The sequence below is a fragment of the Sapajus apella genome, unplaced genomic scaffold (assembly GCF_009761245.1).
Source record: "Sapajus apella isolate SASKATOON/1434 unplaced genomic scaffold, GSC_monkey_1.0 scaffold49, whole genome shotgun sequence".
NCBI classification, from domain to species: Eukaryota; Metazoa; Chordata; class Mammalia; order Primates; family Cebidae; genus Sapajus; species Sapajus apella.
Genome location: NW_022436989.1, coordinates 14,811,830 through 14,834,324, shown reverse-complemented (window position 1 = coordinate 14,834,324; position 22,495 = coordinate 14,811,830). Strand labels below are relative to the sequence as shown.

General features: G+C 41.9%; 1 protein-coding gene across 3 annotated transcripts in view; it reads right to left on the bottom strand.

Moving 5' to 3' along the window:
- SIPA1L2 (signal induced proliferation associated 1 like 2) overlaps positions 1-22,495 on the bottom strand; it is a 230,774-nt gene that overhangs the window by 32,214 nt on the left and 176,065 nt on the right. For 2 of the 3 annotated variants that reach the window (XM_032242333.1, XM_032242335.1), the window contains exons 10-14: positions 12,021-12,278; positions 10,132-10,215; positions 8,289-8,389; positions 7,811-7,914; positions 5,856-6,244 (exon numbers count right to left, since the gene is read on the bottom strand). In XM_032242333.1, the coding sequence (XP_032098224.1) occupies positions 5,856-6,244; positions 7,811-7,914; positions 8,289-8,389; positions 10,132-10,215; positions 12,021-12,278 (936 nt within the window). The remainder of the gene's footprint in view (positions 1-5,855; positions 6,245-7,810; positions 7,915-8,288; positions 8,390-10,131; positions 10,216-12,020; positions 12,279-22,495) is intronic. The other variant, XM_032242334.1, reaches the window with a different exon arrangement.

The following is a 22,495-nucleotide window of genomic DNA, read 5'->3' as shown; positions in this document are numbered from 1 at the left end:
ACTGAGGCTACAGACGATTGGGCAATCTCATGAACAATGTAGAGAAGAGGCAAGTCACAAAGAATACAATGATCATGAGCCAATTTCTTAATAAAGTTCATAAACAGGTAAAACTAAACAACATGTCATTCAGGAAAATGTAAAGAAAATGAGGGGATGACTATCACAAAAGCCAGGTCAGTGGCTACCTCAAGGGAGAAGAGAAGGGGTTGTAATTGGGTAGGATGCAGAGAGCTTCCAGACACAGCAATGTTCTAGTCCTTAACCTGGTGGTAGTTACAGGGGTGTTTGCTGCATGATCATATGATACAACAGCAACAATACTGAAACAGACAGAGGCCCTAAAAACAATAAAAATTTTCAAGGTTAGTAACTAAGCTAAGGCCAGAAGGACTACCCACCCCCGGCTGACTGAGAAATTAAGTGGACAATATATCCACCACCAGAAATACCTTTTCCTTAAATCAGAAAGATCAACAATATGTTTTATGAAAAATGAATGTTACTTTATAAATATGAAAAATTTTTAAAGTTTAAATTATATTTCTAATCTCAGCATTCAGAAAGGCAGGCGGGCTCCACTTTGAGCAAACTTGACACGTTGAGTACAACACAAGGATTCTGGGTCCCAACATCAGCTCTGTCCCTTACCCCTGCAAGGCCCTGGGCAAGCTTCTTAACCTCAGTTTTCTCATCTGTAAAATGAGGATAATAACAGTATCTACCTCTGAGGGTTTCTCTGAAGATTATCTGAGTTAATAGTAGTGAAGCACTTAGAACAGTGCATAGCATAGTGTAAGCATTACATAAATATGTAGTTATAGAAAGTGACCCAGGAAATGATTATTCATGAGTAGGAGTCTTTTCTCTTGAAAGAGTTTAACACAGGGTTCCTGAGGTAGGAAGCTCCCCAGTATGCTGAAATACAATCTTACTCTGAAACCCCAGGTGAGCACAGACCTTTTCTGATACATGTATAAAGCAAGTATCATAAAAGACGAAGAAAGTATAAAAATAAGAATGACATTAAAACGAACCTTTTGTAGAGGTTCAAGAGGAAATAAAACAAATTGACCCATTTTTGGGGTCTCTGCATTCTGGAAAATTTATTTTATTAAATAAAATTAGGCAACAAATGAAGTGCCTCATCTACTCCTATGAAGTAACTTAGTTGCTGGTGGCTGGTCTGGTGTCCTTGAGTTGGACTGGCGGGTCCCTCCCTCTGGACACTAACTGTGGGCCTCAGGAAGATGCTGCACTGCCTCTCCAATGACATCCACACATGGAACACCAGGTCGAGAGAACAGTGTTCACTCCTCGAGACCTGAGGAGTGAAGCAAGTGATCAACAGGCCCGAAGAATAGGAGCCAATGAACTCTTCCCACTCACTGGGATGCACGCCAGTTAGGGAACCCTAACGTGAAAACTCTATGTCTAGATAATGGGCTCTGAAGCCCTGTATGTTATTTTCTCTTGTACTGTGAAAAATTTCAGAACTACAGAAGAGGTAAAGAATAAACATCCACATACCCTTTGTCTAGATCCACTAATTCCTCTCTGAACCATCTGAGAATTGGTTGCAAGAATGAAGACATCATACTCCTATATTTCAGCATTTACTTCCCAAGAATAAGGACATCCCCCCAATAGTTAACCAAGTGAAGGCAAGTACAGGACATCAGGCATGAATGCAATACTGTTATGTAACAGACAGTCCACATGCCAGTTCCCAACTGTCCCATAAGGGTTAAGGCCTTAGTTTCTCCATTAAGAACCTGATGGGAGACTGCACTGCCTTCCACTGACTATGTTTCTCAGGTATTTCAAATCCTTTGATGATCCCCGAGATGTTTTGTTGGTAAAGGCCTGGGACACTCAAAATCGTGGTACAGTTAATATGCTGCATGTGTGGAAGTTACTCACCTTTCCCCCTTAAAATGACCAAAGTGTATACTTTTGAAAATGTATAGGTAATGACAGTGTGACCACAAACTATGTATTTTTCCATTTGTTTTATAACATTTTCTAAAAATTAGGTTCCATCAAAAATGTCTTTTATCCCAACTGTAAGATATTTTAAAGTTAACTTGAAGAAAAAATGTACAGAATCCATTTGATGGGTGATATGGCACAATTCCTTGTTTAGTAACAGCCGTATCATCACAGAAGTGCTCCCTGAAGCTGATAAACATTCTAGAATGTTGCCCACAAACTTCTCAAGAATCCTTTCCTTCTGGACTAATGCTCTTCTTTCAGAGTTACACTGCTGACGGCCAATCATTTTTACCAGGAGAAAGGTATGGTGTCCTGAGTAACGATAAACAACACAACATCGTGTGTGCCATTTACAGGAGAATCCAGAACACGGAGTTTGTTTTTGCAGTTGATTTACTTCATTTTGCAAAGCCTTAGTTAGGCTAGCATAAATACTGCTTTGTGTGAGCTCTTATCTAAGTGCCCGGCCCTAGAAGAAAGAAAAAATGTGTTTGCTGAACTAGAAGAACTGAGCAGCAGGAGAAAGCAGGCTAGATATGTGCCTGTCCTGCTTAATAGATGATTCCTGTTCACCTCCCTTCTTCCTCACAAGAGTGTAACTTGTCTTAAAGAGTTTTAAGTCCTCCCTTTGCCTCCTTGGTACAACCTTGGAACCATGCCATATATACAGTTCTGTACTTATTTAACTCCCGGGTGGCTGCCAAGGAACGTGTATGTGTGTGCTTGGGGCTAGAGGAGGCTGCTATGGTGTTGTGGTGAAAAACCAGAATTAAAGAGTTAAGAGTACACCATATGCTGACCGGGGCTCCTGACATTGTGAAGTGGGAATGATGAATCCCACATTCCTCCTATTTCCCTAGGTTACCCAGGCACTGGTTTATTAACTCCATCAATAAGCATTTATCAAGAAGTTTTCCTAGTTCCTTCCTTCATTCAAAAAATATTCAGATGCCTGTCATGTGCACAGAACTGTACTAAGTGCTGCGGATACAAGCAAACAAGACAGGCCATGACCCTATCAGCTCAAAACACAGATGCTCCAGTGAGGACAAGGTAGCAATACGTGACCTTCTCGTGGGAAGGAATATGCAGTAAACACAATCCATTTCAGCTAGGGGTGGGTGCTGTGAAGAAAGTAACACACAGGCCAAGGGCACAGAGCACTTGGAGGCAGAAATGTGGCGTTAGCCAGGATGGTCAGTTCCTGAAAGTTTATTCTGCTCTTGTTACCCGGGCTACTTGCTCCCAGTCACAGCCCAAGTCCTCCAGCAGTAGGCCCTAGCTCCAAGGGGACTGCAAGGCTGCCTGAACTGGGACAGAAGAGGAAAGTAGGGGGCTGAGGGAGCATTCCTCATGGCCGCCCATGCCCCACCTGGGGCTTGGCATTTCAGAGTTGGCAGAATCTTTGTGTGACTTGATGGGTTGGCCCCTCGTGCTCTAATGAATCACCTGCCTTTCACTCAGCACACAGAAAACAAGGCAAATGCTGTAAATCCCCTCCCTCCTCCTCGCCTCCTGTGCAGGGTGGAGGGCAGGCAAGAGGAAGTATTAAAAAGATTCCATTCAATGACTCAATTCCAAGCTGAGCAAAACCCTAGGATGCAAGTTGAAATGTGGCTTCAAAGTCGCCATCAACGAAGAATTACAAGAAAAGGGCAGTCGGGTGGTAAAGGGTTCCACTCACTCAACATTTAGCACTTCCACAACAGCCGGGCCACATTCAATTTAGGGTGGTGGAAGAAAGTAAAAGCAATCAGAAATCCAATCTAGCACTTTCATATACGTTCTAAGAGTCTAGCCCATTAAATTTGTGAATGGATAAGGTAGTCAAGAAAATCCATTTCAAATGCCGGTGAGTATCCCTACCAAATACCAACAAATGAATGTACTCTGAAGGCAGTCTCCATAGAAATTTTGCTTGATAATAATACAAAACTCTATTTGTGATGCCAATGACATCTGTCCAAAAAGGTGTCATAAAATTGGCTCTTTTACTCATCATCTAAACTTTGAATTAGATGTTAGCAGGATGTACAATCCTGAGATAGTTTCTACAGTATGACCACTGTTCCTGAAATTAAGCCAGAAATAATTCAGATAACCAAGTTCACTGATAATTCTTAATTATTATGTCAGTTAGTAGTAGTACTAAACCTATTTTAAGTCAAATTATTAAAAAGAGCTGGTAAAAAGTAGGAATGTCTGTTTTGAAAATAATTTTCATATCCTAAGCTCCCTCTGCCCCAGCAAACAGAAGAAGGGTACACGGTGGACACACATGATTTCTACTCTCTGGTGTCCACACCTCCTTCTCCAAGACAAATAATGCCCTGTTTCTCTTCTGGGAGAGTGGCTGCATTTGCCATTCCTTAGCTGCATGGCTTGGGTGAGAGGGACTGATCCCAGCCCAAGCTGAGGGCTCTGGCTGCCCTAGGCGATGCTACCCCTAACTACATGAGTAGAGCTAAGAACACGTGAAGAGATGTGGAGGTAGGGGGTTTGGCTTTGGAGAGGGCAGAAACCTGTTTCTTCCGCAAAAACTAGAACCACTTTCTTACTGTGGACAGAGGAGCATGAGTGTGGGAGGTCTGCAGGTGACACAGCTGTTTCCAGCCAAGAGAAGAATGCTGAGATTCTGGGAAATGGTCAGGTGGAGTGGGAGGAAGGCGACAACCCGGTCCTGAGCAGTATCATTTTAAGCTGCTGGGTCAAACAGAACCTTGAAAGTGCTGGACTTGTTGGTTACATGAGCCCCAATATGGCTCTGGTTGCGTGAACCAATCAGCATGGAGTTTTCTTTAACTTGTAATGTAAAGGTCCCTGAATGACACTCAGCATCCCCTAGCAATGGTGGCGTGAGGGAGGACTCTGAAGGGGAGCCTAAGGAACATAAACAGCCTTTCAGCGTGACCTCTACAGCTCTGCCCTGAGCACCATCATTTGGAGAAATGCTCCCTCACGGCACTAGGTACCTGGAAGAAGTATTCTCATCCTTAGTTCATCTGACTCTGCCCTCTAGCAGTTAGACTCTGCCCTCCAGCATTCTGGGCAGGAGTCAGAGAGTGACTTGGAGCTGAATTGGGGAAGGCCTTGGAAACAAGCAGAAAAATGATATTGGTAGTTGCTGTAAATAAATTCTGTCCACAGCCAAGCTCAATAAATGCATTTCTTTGCCCTCTGCCTAGTCTTTGAAAGTGAACAGAAATCACAAATTAGGTATTTTAAAACCACCTCAGAGTAAGTATGTCAAACAGGAGTTTAAAGCTACTCATAAGCAGGTATTAAACACCTACACTTAGAGTACTTAGAACACAATTCCTTTACACTTAGCTAGTCTTTACTGAATGAACCCCAGCTGCAGAGCTGAACACACTTTCACTGTTACACACATAATTTCAGGTCTCCCCTGCTGTCAGGGCTGTAGGAACAGGGGGAAAGTATGTGCGTGCCCTCCTGGCAGCAAGCTACGTGTACTTCATGCACACGCTGGCCTCATGGCTTCCCACTACAGTCTGAAGATTAGTCAGCACCATCTCTTCTCCAAAACATGTAGGGACAACAGGTTGAATTAGGGAGAGACATAAGTGGCCTGACTACAGCATTTCATATCTCTATTGACTTTTCGCTCAAACTTATGGAAACGGGGGGAAATCACAAACAAGGGACTTATTAACATGCAAACTTTCACATTTTCATATTGTAGAAACAAGCCTTTCCTTTCCTCTGATGTTAGACAGCTAGGAAAACAGCACAACCTACCTTTTGCCCCTACTGCTTATATTTCAGGCTTCTGCCCTATTCCAGCAGGCAGGGCCTAGGTGGCACCAGCAGGTACTACTCTGCAGTGCTGCAGGGCTTACCTGGAATGAGAGGATATCTCACTGAGATCGCCCATGCTGCCTTCCGCAGCACTGCTGGCAGAGATGGCGGACGCGTAGCCATGCACAGTGTACAACTTGGCCGGCTCGTCATCAGGCCCCGAGACATCAGCAGTGTCAGCCCACTGCTCAGCTCGGCTGTGGATCAGGGACCTGCTGCCCGCCAGGTGCATGGGGCCAAGAATGGTGGCGGGCATGCATGGGGCCGTGTCGATGCCACTGTCGGTGGAGGCCCCTTTGATGTAGGTCAGCCCCAGTAATTCGGGATCCATCAGGTCGCCAGACCCAAAGTGCTTGTCGTCGCTGTTGCTGGAGGTGTTGCTGGACAGAGTGTTGCTGCTGGAGTGACTGGAGCAACTTTTATCCCCAATCTTGAGAAGAAAGAGGAACAGAGAGCCTTCAAGTGAATCCCGAACTCTGCTGCTTCTCTCCCTGACTCACTGAGCTACAAGCCAGGGGCTCTCACCCAAACCCTTTCTACTCACTCTGCCATGTGGGCAATGACAGCATTTCCTTTTTCAAAAACAACAGTGCCAGCTTTGAGTTTGGGGCAGAAGATGCAAGTTCCAGTGACAAAGGTAGGGATTTCTGGCTAATCTAACCCTCTCTGTGCTTGTAATATGGAGCTTCTGTGACTCCTGTGTGAAGCCAATGGGATAATATATGCAGAAGCACTTTGGCTGCTGCAAAGCACAAGGTAAACACGAGCTCTCTCTCTGAGACAGCCCCAGTCAAATTATGTCCCAAGCCTTTAAGAGATGGGACTCCCTTTCAAGTAAACAGGTCTGAAGAAGAGTCAATGCTTGGGGGGGCGGGTCGGAGGGAAGGGTCTCTAGAAGACAAAAAGCAAACAGAATAAAAGAAATGTCCCTGTCGGTACAATGTGTTCATACAGACATGGCTTCTCTTCAGTCTGGGAAAAGCAACAAGATCTGAAGCAACAGCAAAGGGCTTTGGAATCATAAGAATGAGCCATGCCCTGGTAGATTTTAAAGGGGTTTGGTCTTATCTTTTTTCATTCCATCCTATCAGATCCTTAAGCAAATCACCTTGACCTTTTCATCATATACCGACATTCTCCAAACTATGCCCACACCCTGCAACCCTCTGCTGAAACCAGTAATGAGAACACTGTAAAGGTGGATTTAAATAGATATGGTGAGGCTGACTCAAGACAAGATAGTGGTCACAGCTGAGAGAAGAAATGTCGCATGTGTTCACTAAGGGACAACTGCAAAGCTGGCTGATGACACATTAAGATACAGGAAAGATATCAGTTAATTCAGGACGTTATAAATTATCTTCACCTGCAAATTTTAAAAAATAAGCCACTTAAAAATGTTGGCTTTATTTGTGATAACTCATCGTTCTTGCTTCTGCATCTAAATGGAAGTTTTGTTTCATTGAGGTAGTCTCCCTGGAGGCTCACCTCCTAGGGTTTCTTCAAGGGGTAAACATGGCAACACATGCAAAGGACTGAGAACTACCACGTGGGTGCTGTTCTATCCTGACAAGCGAGATAGGCGGCTGCGGCTGTGATTATTAAATCGTCTGTGACCATAGAGTAAATGGCTACCTATGGGCAGAGTTCCTCTGACCACACACACTGCTTAGCAGTTTCTGCTTCTGTTTTGTGCCACTAAATTGGTAAGTGGTTAACAGATTACAAACGGGAACATGATTTAGTAACTACTGCCCTGGATATTGAGCATCAAAAGGCTGAGGATATAACCTTGGCTTTGCCACTAGTTTGTTGTATGACCTTTCTTTGGGTCCTTTATAAATCGGGAAGATAGTTTCCTTTTTTAACCTCATCTCTAAGAGCCCCATGAGGTAATGTGCTCTTGCGCATCCCCAGGAAGCAGGCTGTACCACTGTGTGCCGAGACAGAGCAGTCCTGGCTAGGTGAGTGAAGGGCTTATGAACAAAGGACTTACGTGAGAAAGCTTATTGGGGGAATCTTTGCAACTTCCATCTTTCTGCAGAGCTCTTTCCTTATAGGAACTCAGGACCTTGGAAGGAGGGCCATGCCATTTGGTTTCTGTCACATAAAGAGAAGGAGCTGAATTTCCAATTTCCAGTGTTAGCAAAAGAGTAAAGAAAAACAGAAGTTGGACAAACGGTTAGGGAAACGAACCAGGCTTGTGGTTCTAGGAATTTCTGGTCTTACCAATAGATATGCCACAAAAATAGACAGAACCACCACCACAAACTAAGTGTTTAATTTCTGCAGGTACCACAACCACAACCAACCGTGACCACACCCTCTCCTGCATCTGGAGACCCAGCTGATCACCTCAGCCTGGTGCACACAGGCTGAATGAATGAATGAATAAAATGAACGAGTGATGGAGAGGGGGTCAGGGAGGAAGAAAGGGGAGCAAGGGAGGTCAATTTCCAGGAGTTCCTTATTACCCGGGTGCCTGCTTGCTTCCATGGAGTCTTCCCTCTCCCTGGTTCCATCACACTCCAAAGGGCCTGAGCCTTGGTGTTCAAGCAGTAGAGGGGACTGGCACCTGAAAAGGACACAGATTTGAGCCTGTCCCTTCTCACCATGCCACCTGCCAGCAAACGCACGGGAATGTCGGCTTCCAAATGGGATATGTGAGGGAAAGCCCTATCCAGGAACTGGTCTTTTGGCAAATGAAAATGCAAATTGTCAGCTCAGCCTCGCCAGAGAAGCTAAAAGCATCCAAAATTGTGGGATGTGGTTTAACCAGGTCAGTAAAAGCAGCTGGATGATAGCCATTTACAGATAAAGAATGGGTGCTGACACCAGGAGGCTGAAGGACTGTCCAGGATCGGACAATGTCCCAGTAAGCTACGGTGGAGGTCACTTTTTACCTTATGCCTAGAATACATGGCACTGATATATCTTGATATTCAATTTTTCTTGAGAAAGAAAAAGGGCTGGGTGCGGTAGTTCACACCTGTAATCCCGGCACTTTAGGAAGTCAAGGTGGGCGGATCATGAGGTCAGGAGTTCGAGACCAGCCTGACCAACATGGTGAAACCCTGTCTCTACTAAAAATACAGAAATTAGCCAGGCATAGTGGTGTGTGCCTGTAATCCCAGCTACTCAGGGGGCTGAGGCAGGAGAATCACTTGAACCTGGGAGGCAGAGGTTGCAGTGAGCCAAGATCGCACCATTGCACTCCAGCCTGGTGACATAGTGAGGCTACATCTCAAAAAAAAGAGAAGAAAGAGAAAGACTACATTCAAGCAGGCTTTGTTTTATGAAAACCCTAAATATGAAAAAAATAAATAGAAGAAAACTTATTCACATTACAAAGTGATCCTTATTTACAGAATTCTGGTTTAAGACCCTGGTTTATAGAAAAAGCCAGGAAAGGGTTTTCTATTTATACAAAAAAAAAAAAAAAAAAAAAGAAAAAGAAAAAAAACAGCATCAAAACCACTTCTCTTAAAACACAATGTAATTTAGAAAGCTGCTTGACATGCAACTTTTAAGAACTCCATCTATTATCTAAGGGGAAAAACATGTAACTCAGACTACAAATGCAGAGAAAGTTCCCTGTGCACCTGCAGGAGCAGTGATGTAAGCGGCTCCTCACGGCGAAGTCCTTCCCACTGACTAGCCATTCTCTCCTCTCAATCAGTGCAACCAGCTCCTAACTCCAACCCAAAGCAGCGTGCCAAGTCACCGTGGCCCTGCAGACCACTCCTCAGGAGCGTGCCCGGACGCCACGCTCGCTCTTCTTTTCCCAGAGGTGGTGGGACTGGCCAACCCAGTGTCTTTGTTCACAGAAGTCCTCGGGCTCTGCCTGAGCTGCTGACTCCTGGAGACTGCATGGATACTACAAAGGACAGCTCTCAGCTAGCTGTGCTGGGGCAACCTCCCAGTGCTTCTTGGACAGGAAGCAAAAAAAGCCAAATGCTAAACCTGCTTCTCTGATTTTGGGCGGTCTTTCCTCATCAGCAATTTAAGTCCAGGGCAACTAAGCCCTCACATCCTTAATTTTCATGTTCTGAAAATCTTTCCTCATCAAAAAGGAAAAAACAAAACCAAAAAAAAAAAAAAAAAAAACGACAGGCTGAGAACATAGACAGGTGAGCACTACCTATATAGTAATAATGAGCTTTCTAACCTGGACAAGTCACTTGTTAAAAGCACGTCTGGCATTTGTTTATTCCCTAAATGGCCCCGGGTACAGCAGGAGTACAGTAAATGCTTTTGAATGAGTCACAGAAACACGTTCCTCCCAGTGGATAGCAGTAAGGTAAAAATGAGTGGTACCCGTCGCAGCCCACTTGTGGTCTCCAGGGTCCGCTCCCGCCAGGTCCGGGGTCGCTGGAGGATGACTGGTTGCTGGGTGAGCTTCTGAAAGGTTGACTAGAGTCATTAACAGGGCACCGAACTATCTGCCAAGCCCCTTGACCTGGCCTGTTTTGTTTCTCAAATAAATGTACTTTGAGAATGACAAAGAAAAGGAAGAAAAACATACTGCCATGTGAAACAGAATAAATCATGGAAAAAGAAAAAAGAATCGGTGATGCCCGGAGAGATCAGGTGGTTTATGACTGGCAATTTGTTCTAGGAACGGGATATGACAGGACAAGCCTTCACTGTCTAAAGATTTAGAGCACAGATTGATTCCCTCCCAGAGAAATAAAGAAGAACAGCAATACAATGCTCAGGAATACAGAATTATGAATTCTAATTCTTATCATGTGAAATATAAGACAAGTCACGTTTCAGTTCTATACCTAAAACTCGTGCAGAAAGGTAAACCGTTTATTTTCACACATCTCTTGAATGTAATCCTAGCCATCTTTTTTCTCAGACATGCGAAAATGAAAGATACTCATGAACCCTCACTTGATGAAGATGTGCTTGCCAAGTTTCCCTTTTGCTGCCAGAATACTTCTGGGTTTTTTCTATGATTTACTTAAATTAGAATTACTTAATTTTACTTTAAATAAATTTTAATTTAATTTACTCAAATTCTAATTATTTAAATTTACTTAATAAGGGAGGTTCTGCAAACTCCCTTCCTTCTACATGTTGCTTACTGTCTGCTGCCTCTTTTACCAGGGCTGTCTATGTACATTTCTTTGAATATGGGAAGGTTATAAGCCCAGCTGACTTTTGAGTTAGGAGACCCAGAGCCAAGATAATTTAATGTCAAATTAAATTAACACCATTCCTGCCTTCACTCTGGAAAGAATAAATTGGAGAAGGCAGAGGATGACTACAATGTTTTAACCTTATCACTTAATTCTGGTTAACATTTACATAAGCTTACTAAGTGCCAGGCCCAGTTCTGAGCATTTTATATGCATTGACCCATTCAATCTTCAAAATTTCCTGCTATTGTTTGTCAGGCGAAGAAGCTGCAGGTTCAGAGCTGATGGTACCAGGCCCATGGTTACAGCACATCAAGTGAGTTAGAGCTGTGACCCAGCCTGGCCCCCAGTCTACGGTCTGCGGGACCGGAGCCTGACACGTCATCATTGAGAAAACTCACGGCATCACCATGGCTTATATGCCACATAAAAGTTAAAAGAAGTAGGAATTTACCACAATAAGAAATTTATTATTTTGTTCTGTTAAAATGATCTATGCAAATTAGGCATCTGAAAACCCTCACCAGCTTCTAATGCTATTAGATTTAACCTTTAAACAAGTGTATGCACTCTTTCTTTGAAAAAATAATTTTAAACTCAACTAAAAAGGAGAAAAACAAGGAGAAAGTCTTAATGATCTGGGAACCTCTTAAAGTATTCCTCACATTATGATGATATTTAAGCACAGATTGTTCAGTTTTGTTTTATTTGTATTCCAACCTGTTCACACTTTTCTAAAGGCTCCAGCAGAATAGTTTCTGGGGTACCTTTCCCATCTTGGGAAGCCAGTGGACATGGAGGAAGGATACTGGATGAAGAGGAAAAGCTGTGGCTCTGGTGGGCAGGACCTGCATCTTGCCAGCACCATCTTGGGGCCAGGAGAGTGCCAGACCCCAGGTACCACCGTATCTGGGGCCTGCCCTGCTACCCTGCTTGCCAACTTGTGAACAGGCTAACTCAGAAGTGACCAAGCCAAGTGAAAAAATCTTCCCTACAATGCCAAGTTCTCGCCTCAGTGATTTACAAGGGCCGCCCCTGAGGAAATGAAACCAGCATTACCTCGTGCCATCGGGCAGCTTCCGGTCGAAGGAGGTGCTTCGAGGAATGGCGGCCTGGGCCTGCTGGAGCAGCTGTTGGCACTGCAGCCGGTCGGGCGTGCCGGGGATGGGGGAAGCTCTGGAGAGGGGCTGCAAGGCAGGGGTGGGCACCCGGTGCCATGTGGTGTTCCTCCTGAAAGGGGTTTTATACTCGCAGGGGGTGCCTTCACTGTCGAGTTTGTATTCCACCATGGGGATCCTGCAGAGCTCTGAACACCCTCTGTTGGGCCAAGAAGAGACGGTGAGAAGGGAGGCTTGCAGTTGAGCCGTCAGCATGTCTTACTCACAGCTGCGCCCATCAACACACATCATGCGGTGTGTGCCTCTCCCGGCTCCAAGTCAACGATGCAAAGCGTTACACCCTTAGGAGCATCTTACCTATAATAAAACCACATTCCCACACTATTCAATTCCTCTTCTGCCAGCAATGCCTGAGCCTAGAAATGAGAAAGGCTGTTTGTGGCTTTTTTCCTGGCTGCTGTGCAGCCACCCATCATCTATGCTGATACCTGTTAATACAGCTGTATGGTTATTAAAACGCTCAACTACAAGTGGGTAAGGAGCTGTGGTCCCAAGACCCCCGATACAGTTAAAAAAATTAACACCTGGCACAGCAGAGGCCTCCAGGACTTGTAAGTTAAATATTTTAAATATATTTCTGGAGCTAACAAGTACTATCTATGATAATTAGAAATCAAAAGTCTCCAGAGACTGTAACACCTTGTTCACAGCTACTCAGCAGGACCAAGACCAGACCTGTGGTCCTCGCATTCACTACCAGGCACCCTAGAAATAAGACGCCCTAAGCAAATGTTCATCACTTTTAGGGGTGATGGAAATGCCCATTATCTTGTTTGTGGTGACTATTTCATACATGGGCCAAAATTCATCAAACTGTATGCTTTCTATATATGCAGTTAATTGTGCATCAACAAACCTCAATAAAGTTGTAGAAAAAAACTTATTAAATAGAAAGAGAAAGGCTTCCTTTTGTCTGATGCTTTATTCTTCAAGAAAGCCTTGGGTTAAATGCAGCATAACCAGTTTAGTGACCAAAAGTACTAAGCCATGTCTGTGTTCAACATACGGGAGTTGGTGGAATCTAAGGTCTCTGTCTATAGTTCCTCCTTATTACAAACTTTGTACGAGATTTATTTTCCTGAAAACTTCAATGCCTCCTTACTGTCTTTCAGGAACACCGTGTGCCTGGCACTGGCGTGGCCAACCCAGTCCCTCCTGAGTTACACTGCCCACACAGCAGTTGCCGGAGGTGGCTCAGAGGGCCACTCAGAAGCCTCTGCGCACCTGAAATGTGCTAGTGTCATGGAGGGACACAGTGATTTCACTTCATTAATTTAAATTTAAAAACTGATGCTCTGATTCATTTTTTAAGTTTTTAGAATAACTTGGGTATGTGAATCTATGTTTTCAACTTTAAATTTTATGAAATATAAACACAGCAAGTACTCAGGATATAATTTAGCTTCTGATTTGAGATATGCTGTAAGTGTGAAATGTACTCCAGACTGCAAAGACCTAATACAAAAAATAATGTAAACTATCTCATAAATAATCGTTTTAACATTTTTTGGATGTTGATAGTATTTTGGAGATATAAAGTTAAAATATATTACTAAAACTAATTCCACCTATTTCTTTTTTCCTCTTTAAACACGGCTGCTGGAAAATCCAGATGGAATCTTTACATTGGACAGTGCTCCTGTAGAGGAACCAGTCTCCAGCCCCACCTCCTGGCAATCACATCTCCCTGTGTAACCCAAATCTCAACTCAAATCTTGCCTTCTCCACAAGGTTTGCTGACTGTGCTACACAGTGCAAAGGACGGCAAGCGATGGTACAATTTTTAAAAAGGTGTGCACTCTGCACAGATGCTCTGACAGATATAGGCCCATGTGCAGAGACTGGCTGAACCTCAGTGGTCCCTCACCACTGCAGGAAGGTACCTTTCTACACAAGCCATGCAGCTGCACGCAACAGCCCCATTGTTGGCTACAGTGGCCTTGTCTATTTACAACCAGGATGGATCAGTATGATCAGTATCATGGTTTTGGCTCTGGCTAACTGACGGATATTGCTGTTAGGCATTTCATACATAAATTCTGTCTTTCCAGGTAATTAGCAAACTTCTAGGACAGAACTGACTATATCTTTAATATGCATATGTGGAATCAAGAACGTTAAACATGGGTGATAAATAAATTTGAACAGATTAAAAATACTTCATTTATATAATATGAACAGATATTTTAAACTGTAGTTATATTAATATAATCAGGAATCAGAGTTACAAATCACTTTTTTATTGAGTCTGAGAGAAGAGAAAAGCGCAATTAGTAAAAGCTGTCACAATTCAGGAAAAACCTGAGTGCCCATCATGTGAAAGTCAGGTGTGGTTTTTAGTTACCATAGTTACTCTCTCACGGCTCCCTAAAAGGTCACCTCCTAGACAGCTTTCCCATGTGCTCAAACAATTAGTCAGGTACTTAAGACTCTTTAGCTTAAAATGTATTATTTAAGTCAGCTGTCCCTAAGGTTCCCACCAATTGCACAGTGCAAGGAATACTGTTAACTTGACTAAAGTCTGCCTACAAAGCTAATTGGTGTAGTTTGGCAAAAACACAGGAAGACTGGATAAGTCTCAACTTTTGAGGGCTAGGGCAAATAATTTCAATTTACCATGTTGCCAAAGCAGTCAGCATCCCAAACCAGTGCCTCTCCCAGATATTCCAGAATCAACATAGAACAACAGCAACAATAAACTTCCTAATATTTGCCCTTTGAGAAATCTACTAGAGCAAGGGATCACTATTTTAAAAAGCAGAATTCCACTGTCAGCACAGTATAGTAAAAGTTTCAGCCTTTTCTGAAAATCATCACAAAAGAACAAGAACAAGAATCAGAAACAACCACAACTGCCAACTGAATTTAACAGACGGCGAAGCTGGAGGTGAATGGAAGAAAGGTTATGGTTTAGCAGAGCAGAGGAAGGTGAAACCAAGGGGTGTGCAGAGTGAAAACTCAGTAGGAAGGAAGACCATTGCCCTTGCAGAACCCCAAAACAGTGCAGGGACGGGAAGCACCAAGCACTGCAGAAGACCAAGTGAAATGAAGATTTAGGCCTACATGTTACTTAGAAGGGAGGAAACAGAAGTTTGGCCCTGGGGGCTGAGGTCCACACAGGGCCTGGCCCAGTCAGGCAGCAACCAATCCCCGACCACTGCGGGACAAGAGCAGTAGTCTTTAGAGAACAGAAAAGATGCAGAGTCAAGGGTGTGAGGTGCAGAGAAGAACAGGAATGAAAACAAGCCTGAGGCAGAGATGAGACCCAGGGCCACTTCTCCTCCCTCCAAACCTGTCCTTAGAACGCTCACCACCCATAGAGATCAAAGAAGATGGTTCTCTAGAGAAGAGACAAGCAGATGTAAACCATCCAGTCACTCTGCAGTGAAGCTCATGGAGCAACCAGATTGCTGAAGAAAAGGAGGAACTTATGAGAGTTAAAATTAAACATTAAAAAATCCAGTAAGATAGTTGGAAGGTAAACTGAGAGATTCTCCCAAACAGTTCTGAGAGAGAAAAACCTAAGAAAACAGTTTAATCCAAAAAGTCCAACAACTACCAGACAGAGCTATCACAGAAGAGAGGGGAAAAAAGTGGGGGAGAAAAATCAAGAAATAGTATACAGACATTTCTAGAACTATATGTAAAACTAGATTAAAAGGTCCAGAGAGTACCCAGACCAATGAAAAAAAAATTGTCCACATGAAAACACATCATTGGGGAATTCAGACTCCTGGGTTAAGGAAGTAAGCCTACAGTACTGGGGATGGGATGGGTAGGAGCCTAAGTGTCTAAGAATCTGGGAGTGGAATGGCTCCATTCTTCTCAACTACAATACTGGAAGGCACAAAACGTAACAAAGGAAATACCTGTAAAATTCTGGGTGAAAGTTATTTCTAACTTGTCAAATCCATAGTACTTGGAGCTTCAGACAAAGAAAGAGAACAAATAAAACACAACACCCTAACTTTTGGGTTGGGAAACCAAACTGACGGTAACGGTATCCTTTGATGGTAGTGTTGACAGAGAAGAGTAGACTGAATACGCTCTCCTCAAGAAATTCTTACACCTGTTTACAGAACATGAGGTAGTGATTTCTCTGTGCATCAGTAAACATTAGTTCTTATCTTTTAACTCTATTCCCCCTCCTGAAAGTAAAATTCATCTCTCTTAGTTTACATGACTCTGGATTTACTAGTTTAACAGTTACATTATTGGTCAAACTGAGTAAACCCAAATTACATTGGGTTGCATTATTTTCTTATAAAATGCCAAGGCTCTACAAGTTTTGTTCATGTATTTATATTGTTTCCAAGTGTTCTCTGTTTATTAAGATACCACATCCTTAGGACTACTGATTCATCCCCATAGCTAATAACCTAACTTAAAAAATCCAAGGTAAGATTCGACAATAGATAACAAAACATCAAGGAAATCTACTACTTTTGTCTTCCACCCAAATTGATGTTCTAAGCAAGTCACTGGCTGTTGAGGTGAACACCAGGCTTTGATATCTCACGGGTTCCAGCTGCCTGAGTAGTGCACATCAGGAACTGTAAGTGACTACATCCAAGTTAAAGATCCTGGAGTTATATGTTGAATGAAAAGAATGTGAACCTTGAATCTTGTGAACCAAAAGGCAACTGTGCATTTCCAATGCTTATTTGGCCTTCAAGTTTGTTTGGTATGGTGAGAGAGAGAGAGAGAGAGAGAGAGAGAGAGAGAGAGAGAGAGAGAGAGAGAGAGAGAGAAAGACGAAAGAAAGAAGAAAGAAAGAAAGAAAGAAAGAAAGAAAAAGAAAGAAAGAAAGAAAGAAAGAAAGAAAGAAGGAAGGAAGGAAGGAAGGAAGGAAGGAAGGAAGGAAGGAAGGAAGGAAGGAAGAAAGAAAGGAAAGAAAGAAAGAAAGAAAAGAAAAGACAGATGGCTGAGTAGTGTGGTCTACTTAATTCATGCCCATAGACTGTATTCTTTATAAGACACTATAATTTAGCTTGAGGCTTGGAAGAAACATGTAATATAAATGCATAATCATGACTCATATTTTGAGAGAGTGGGCAAAAATCTGTGTAATCTATTAAGTTGAGGAGGGAATCTGGGTGGAATTATTTTACCTCCAACCTCGTGCAGAAAGTCATACAAGAAAGGTCTTCTAAAATATTATGAACTGGCATTCTTTTGCCCTAATAAAAACTAGCTATTCTACAAGAATGGTTTTATCTTAAAATCAAAACTAATTTTGTTATTATGTGACACTTTTATAGCAACTACTCTTGTGAACTAGATTTTGCTTTGTTTACTCCTATGATTAAGGTGCCAAATTAGTACTACTGATATAGCATAAGCAATCCTCAAACCTAGTCAAACTCAGTTCTGCTCCATATGTATGAGAAATTCCTTAAAGGATGCATAAGGAAAATTCAACCAATGTTTAGAGAAATGGGACAAGGCATAAAAGAAGAATGACAAATGAGCCCAGAGAGATCCTCAAGCTGCAGTGCCCATCAGAAATGGATCTGCGTCCTCCATGGCATGCATCCTCTCTCCCTCTTGAGGGGTTCTAGCACAGGACATCAGGCAAGACACTCCAGCTCGTCTGGAGTATCAAACCTGGGGCTGCTGTGGATGGGACACATGGCAAATATTTTGATGAGTAAATAAAGGCTAACTGAAACCTGAGCAGACCAAATGCCCAAAGACCTAGCACAAAAAGACATTTCTAACAAAACGAGCTGCTCCACCTTAATGTAATTCAAATATTTTTAAAGAAAAAACTTTTGCTTTCCTGCTACAGTAGAAAAATTCAGACCTCATTGATACACATGCTTGGCTTCCTCTCGACATATCAAATCAAGTCAATGGATGGAAATTGCATTTCCAGCTTCTGGCACATTCCTTACAGTTTGCTTGCCAGTAGGAGATACTAAAAAATGTTAGATAAGGCTGTGGGATCACTTTTATGTATGCAGATTGATTTTGTCTTTGCTCCATAGCAAATGTACACATCATCAACTTATTCTCCTAATTACCATGCTATGTAGGGATCAATACAAACTCGGCTTCAGGGTTAAAAATAAGTGTGATTTTTCACATTTCTTGTCTAGCCAATAACTTTTCTGAGTCTATTCTCTCTTCTCTCTGAAAAACATACACTGTAAGGCAAAATACTCTGTAGACCAAGAAGGTCACTGAAAATGTGCTAGTTAAAAATGTGGCATTATCAAACTATAAGAATGATAAGTAATTCTATTACATGGCATCCTCAGAGGATCTTATATTTTACTGCTGTATTCTAAAAACAGTACTACTTGTCCTTCTGAACTCACCAGCCTGGACTTCCTGGGATGGCTTAATCCTGTAAAAGGGATACTCTCATGAGTATTCATACTCATTGGCTTTCTCCCCTGCTTCCTGATGCCTAAAGCTAAGTTTTCCACCAGAAGATTTCTTGGTTACAGCTGCCACCACTTCCCAGTTTCGTGAACATGATCAGCAAAGAAGGGTTGTCCAATCTCGCTCACAGTTAACAGACAGCACGGTCACTGCCAATACTGTAGTGTATGGGCCCCACAACTTCAGAGGCATCCAGAAAGGCCCCCAAGATGGTATCCACCCACCCAGGCCCATTCCTTTCCAATGACACCTTGAGTTTCTTGGAAGAATCTTCCATTTACCAACAGTAATTTGGACACTGAAAGGCAGAACTCCTGCTGGCCAGGATATGGACTTGGTTCTAAAGCATGGCTTCAAACTCTGCAGGCTGACCATCAAGACCATCACTGTTTGAGTCCAGTCAAGCCATATAGTTTTTTCTATTTGTTCCCAACAGGAACCCTAGACACCAAACTGTCTCCATTAAAGAGAGAGTTTGCGCTCTGGGCTCAAAACTCAGATGTGATAATGTGTAGCTTAGAAATGTGACAACCTCTTAGACTCTCCCCTTGAAAACAAAACAGTAACAGCAAAGGGTGCATAAGATTAAATTATACAAAATATGTAAATTTCTTCAAGTGACAGCTTCAAAGAAAGAAGCTCATTACAAACAGACATTATTAATTTTCATTTCTAGAAAAAGGGGGAACCAACATTAAATTGCAAAAGGCACGTAAAATTTTATGAAAATTTGAGCTAACAGATGTTTATAGAGTTCTGGAATTTTAAAGTTTAACTTTCAAATTGAAAAAATCTTTACAGCTATAAAATTTCCTGAATCTACATTCATCTATAGAACAATAATATCATTATCCTATTATTCCTTTCATCTTACATAAAAGAAGTACACATGACTTTGTATTATGCTACTTCAAAACTAAGAAAGGAGAGGAGTCCTAAGGGAAGAATGCATATTCTTACCAAAAAAAAAGAGGGCAGTTGAACAGTTAGTTGGATCAGGTACCACAGACTGTGCGGCTACAGCTTAATCTAATCCCATGATTGTAACTTGCATTTACTGGACTCTGAAATTCCCTATTGGTTTTACTTTACTTGGCTGCATCACAGAGAACCTTTAAGTTAACCCAATAATCTAAGGAAAAGTCTTACAAAATATTGAAATGCTATTCTTTACTTCCGACCCACCACCTTGGCGTGTATAACACTTTATAGTGTTCCACATATATCATTTGGCTTTCATAAAAATTTGTGAGGTACAAAGAAAATCTCCATTTTTCAGAAGAAGGGCTAGAGAGGTTGGAAAGACGGTACAGCTCATCAGAGATAGCTCTGATCATTTTAGACCAGTAACCATCTCACGGATAGCTCTGATCATTTTAGACCAGTAACCATCTCACGGATAGCTCTGATCATTTTTGACCAGTAACCATCTCATGCTTGACAGGTTACACCATGGCTACCATAGTGGACAGCCATTGGACATTCTCCCTCACAGAAATACATTCTTCAAAAATCAGGCATCAGATAGCTAGCTATTGAGAATCTGCTTGGTATAGTTCTGTAATATTCCAACGTTCAAAATGAAAAAAACATGTGGGCACTAAAGTGTAGATGATTAATTGGAGAGGGTGACAGCATTTTCTACACTACTTTGAGACATTTATTATTAAGCAGTAAGCTGTTGCTACAGTTTGAGAAACTCACTTTTAAATAGCCAAAATATAAGTACTACTGCATTTTAGAAAACCAGAAATACTGAAAGGATACCTCTGACTTTAAGCTCAGTGTTCTTCCTAAAACACAGGGCTATATATTTTTTTTTTAAAGAAAATCATCAAAGAACAGTTAATGCAGCCTACACTATGTCATATTTTTCAGAAGGTGCTAAAACAATCTTTGGAAACAAAAGCTGATCCTCTAAAACAAATAAACATTTTAAAAAATATTATGCATTTTGTAAAAGAATCCTTTTACAGCCCTAGGGATTAATCACTAATATTTTAATCATTTTAATGTCTGTTATGCTAATAGCCTGCTAATAGCTAAAAGACTCCAAATTATCCAGCAAGGTGATGGGGGTAATTGATGCTCATTCATTTGAATCACAAATTCTTTCTGGTACATAAAAAATCAAAGGCTTCCAACAGGGACATAACCACATAGTATAACTTACTGTAAAGGTTAGGGCAGTGTCATACATGAAATAGGCACTAAATGAGATAGTATTTGCTTTTCAACAAATTCCTTAATTTACAGATAGAAACAGAGAGATACCCAGAATAGGTAGAATAAGAGACATCTGGACCAGAATCCCATTTAACCAAGCCCTCTTATAAAGGTCATGAATTGAAAAGATGTTGTATGAATAGGAAGTGAGGTTATGCGGGCATTGACTAATTTATCAGCTTCCTTCCATCCTTTTCCTCCCTCACCAGAAGCAGACCCAGGGGCAGATGGTGCCTTTGTACACCCAGTACCTAGCAGGGCACTGGACAGAAGCTCAGCATGTTCTTGTCCAAATCAACTGCTTCTTTTGTTTCTTAGAAAGCTTGAGAGCAGGAACAACATTTTATTGCACCGTAATACTTCAAAATTATACAGAGGAGATTCTCAGTAGTTAGCTATCTGATGCCTGATTTTGAAGAATGCATTTCTATGAGGGAGGACACCCAATGGCTGTCCACTATGGTAGCTGTGGTGTAACCTGTCAAGCATGAGATGGTTACAGTACTGGTCTAACACAATGCTCACGCTTTACCGTTACCCTCTGCATTCCTCCTACTGTGATGGTGATATTGCAACATTGAAAATGAAAAACCATGTGGACACTGAAGTGTAGATTATTAATTGGAGAGGGTGACAGCATTTTCTACACTACTTTGAGAAATTTATTATCAAGTTGTTGCTATCAGCTGAGAAAATCGCTTTTAAATAGCCAAAATATGAATACGTACTACTGCATTATAGAAAACCAGAAACACTAAAAGGAGTCCATGAAAGTCAGATTACAGCTGTCCTATCCATTTTAATAGCCCTAGTGCTCAGGTCAGTTCCTAGCACAAACTGGTTAAGAGTGAATGATTGAATAAATGAATGAAGGAATGAGCAAATGCAAAGCAATCTACTTTAAATTCTATAATCCTATGTTCTTACTTTAGGAAGTGAGAGAACAATGTGAACGTTATATTGGAGGAACTGGCCAGAGGACTCAGAATAGTGATTGTACTTTAGGTTATCTTTGTTCTGCATTGTTTTCACATTTCTTATCAAAATTCATTACTAAAGGGTCCATAAGACAATACTAGACATAATTAATTTTTATTATCCATACAAATACATTGGAAATCTAATATAAAAGCTCCCTTGAGACACATGCAAGCATACGTTCATTGCAGCACTGTAACAACAAAGACATGTAATCAACCTAGATGCTCATCAACAGTGGTCTGGATAGAGAAAATGTGGTGCATATACACCATGGAAAACTACACAGCCATAGGAAAGAATAAAATCATGTCTTTTGCAGCAACATGGGTGGAGCCAGAGGCCATTATCCTAAGCAAATTAACATGGGCACAGAAAACCAAATGCTGCCATGTTCTTGCTTACAAGTGGAAGCTACACACTAAGTACACATGGACAGAAAGAAGGGAGCAATAGACACCAGGGCCTATTTGAGGGTGAAAGGTGAGAGAAGGGTGAGGATGGAAAAACCAGCTGCTGGGTAGCATGCTGATTACCTGGGGGACAAAATTATCTGTACACCAAACCCCCATGACACACAATTTACCCCTGTAACACACCTGCACATGTACCCCTTGAATCTAAAAGCTGGAAAGAGAAAGTCTGCTTTGTAATGAATAATAAATGGGATAAAGCATGGAAAAAAATTTCAAAAAAAAAAAAAAAGCTCACTTGAGTCCAGATTTCAGCTCACCATCTATTTTATATATGTATGTGTGTAGA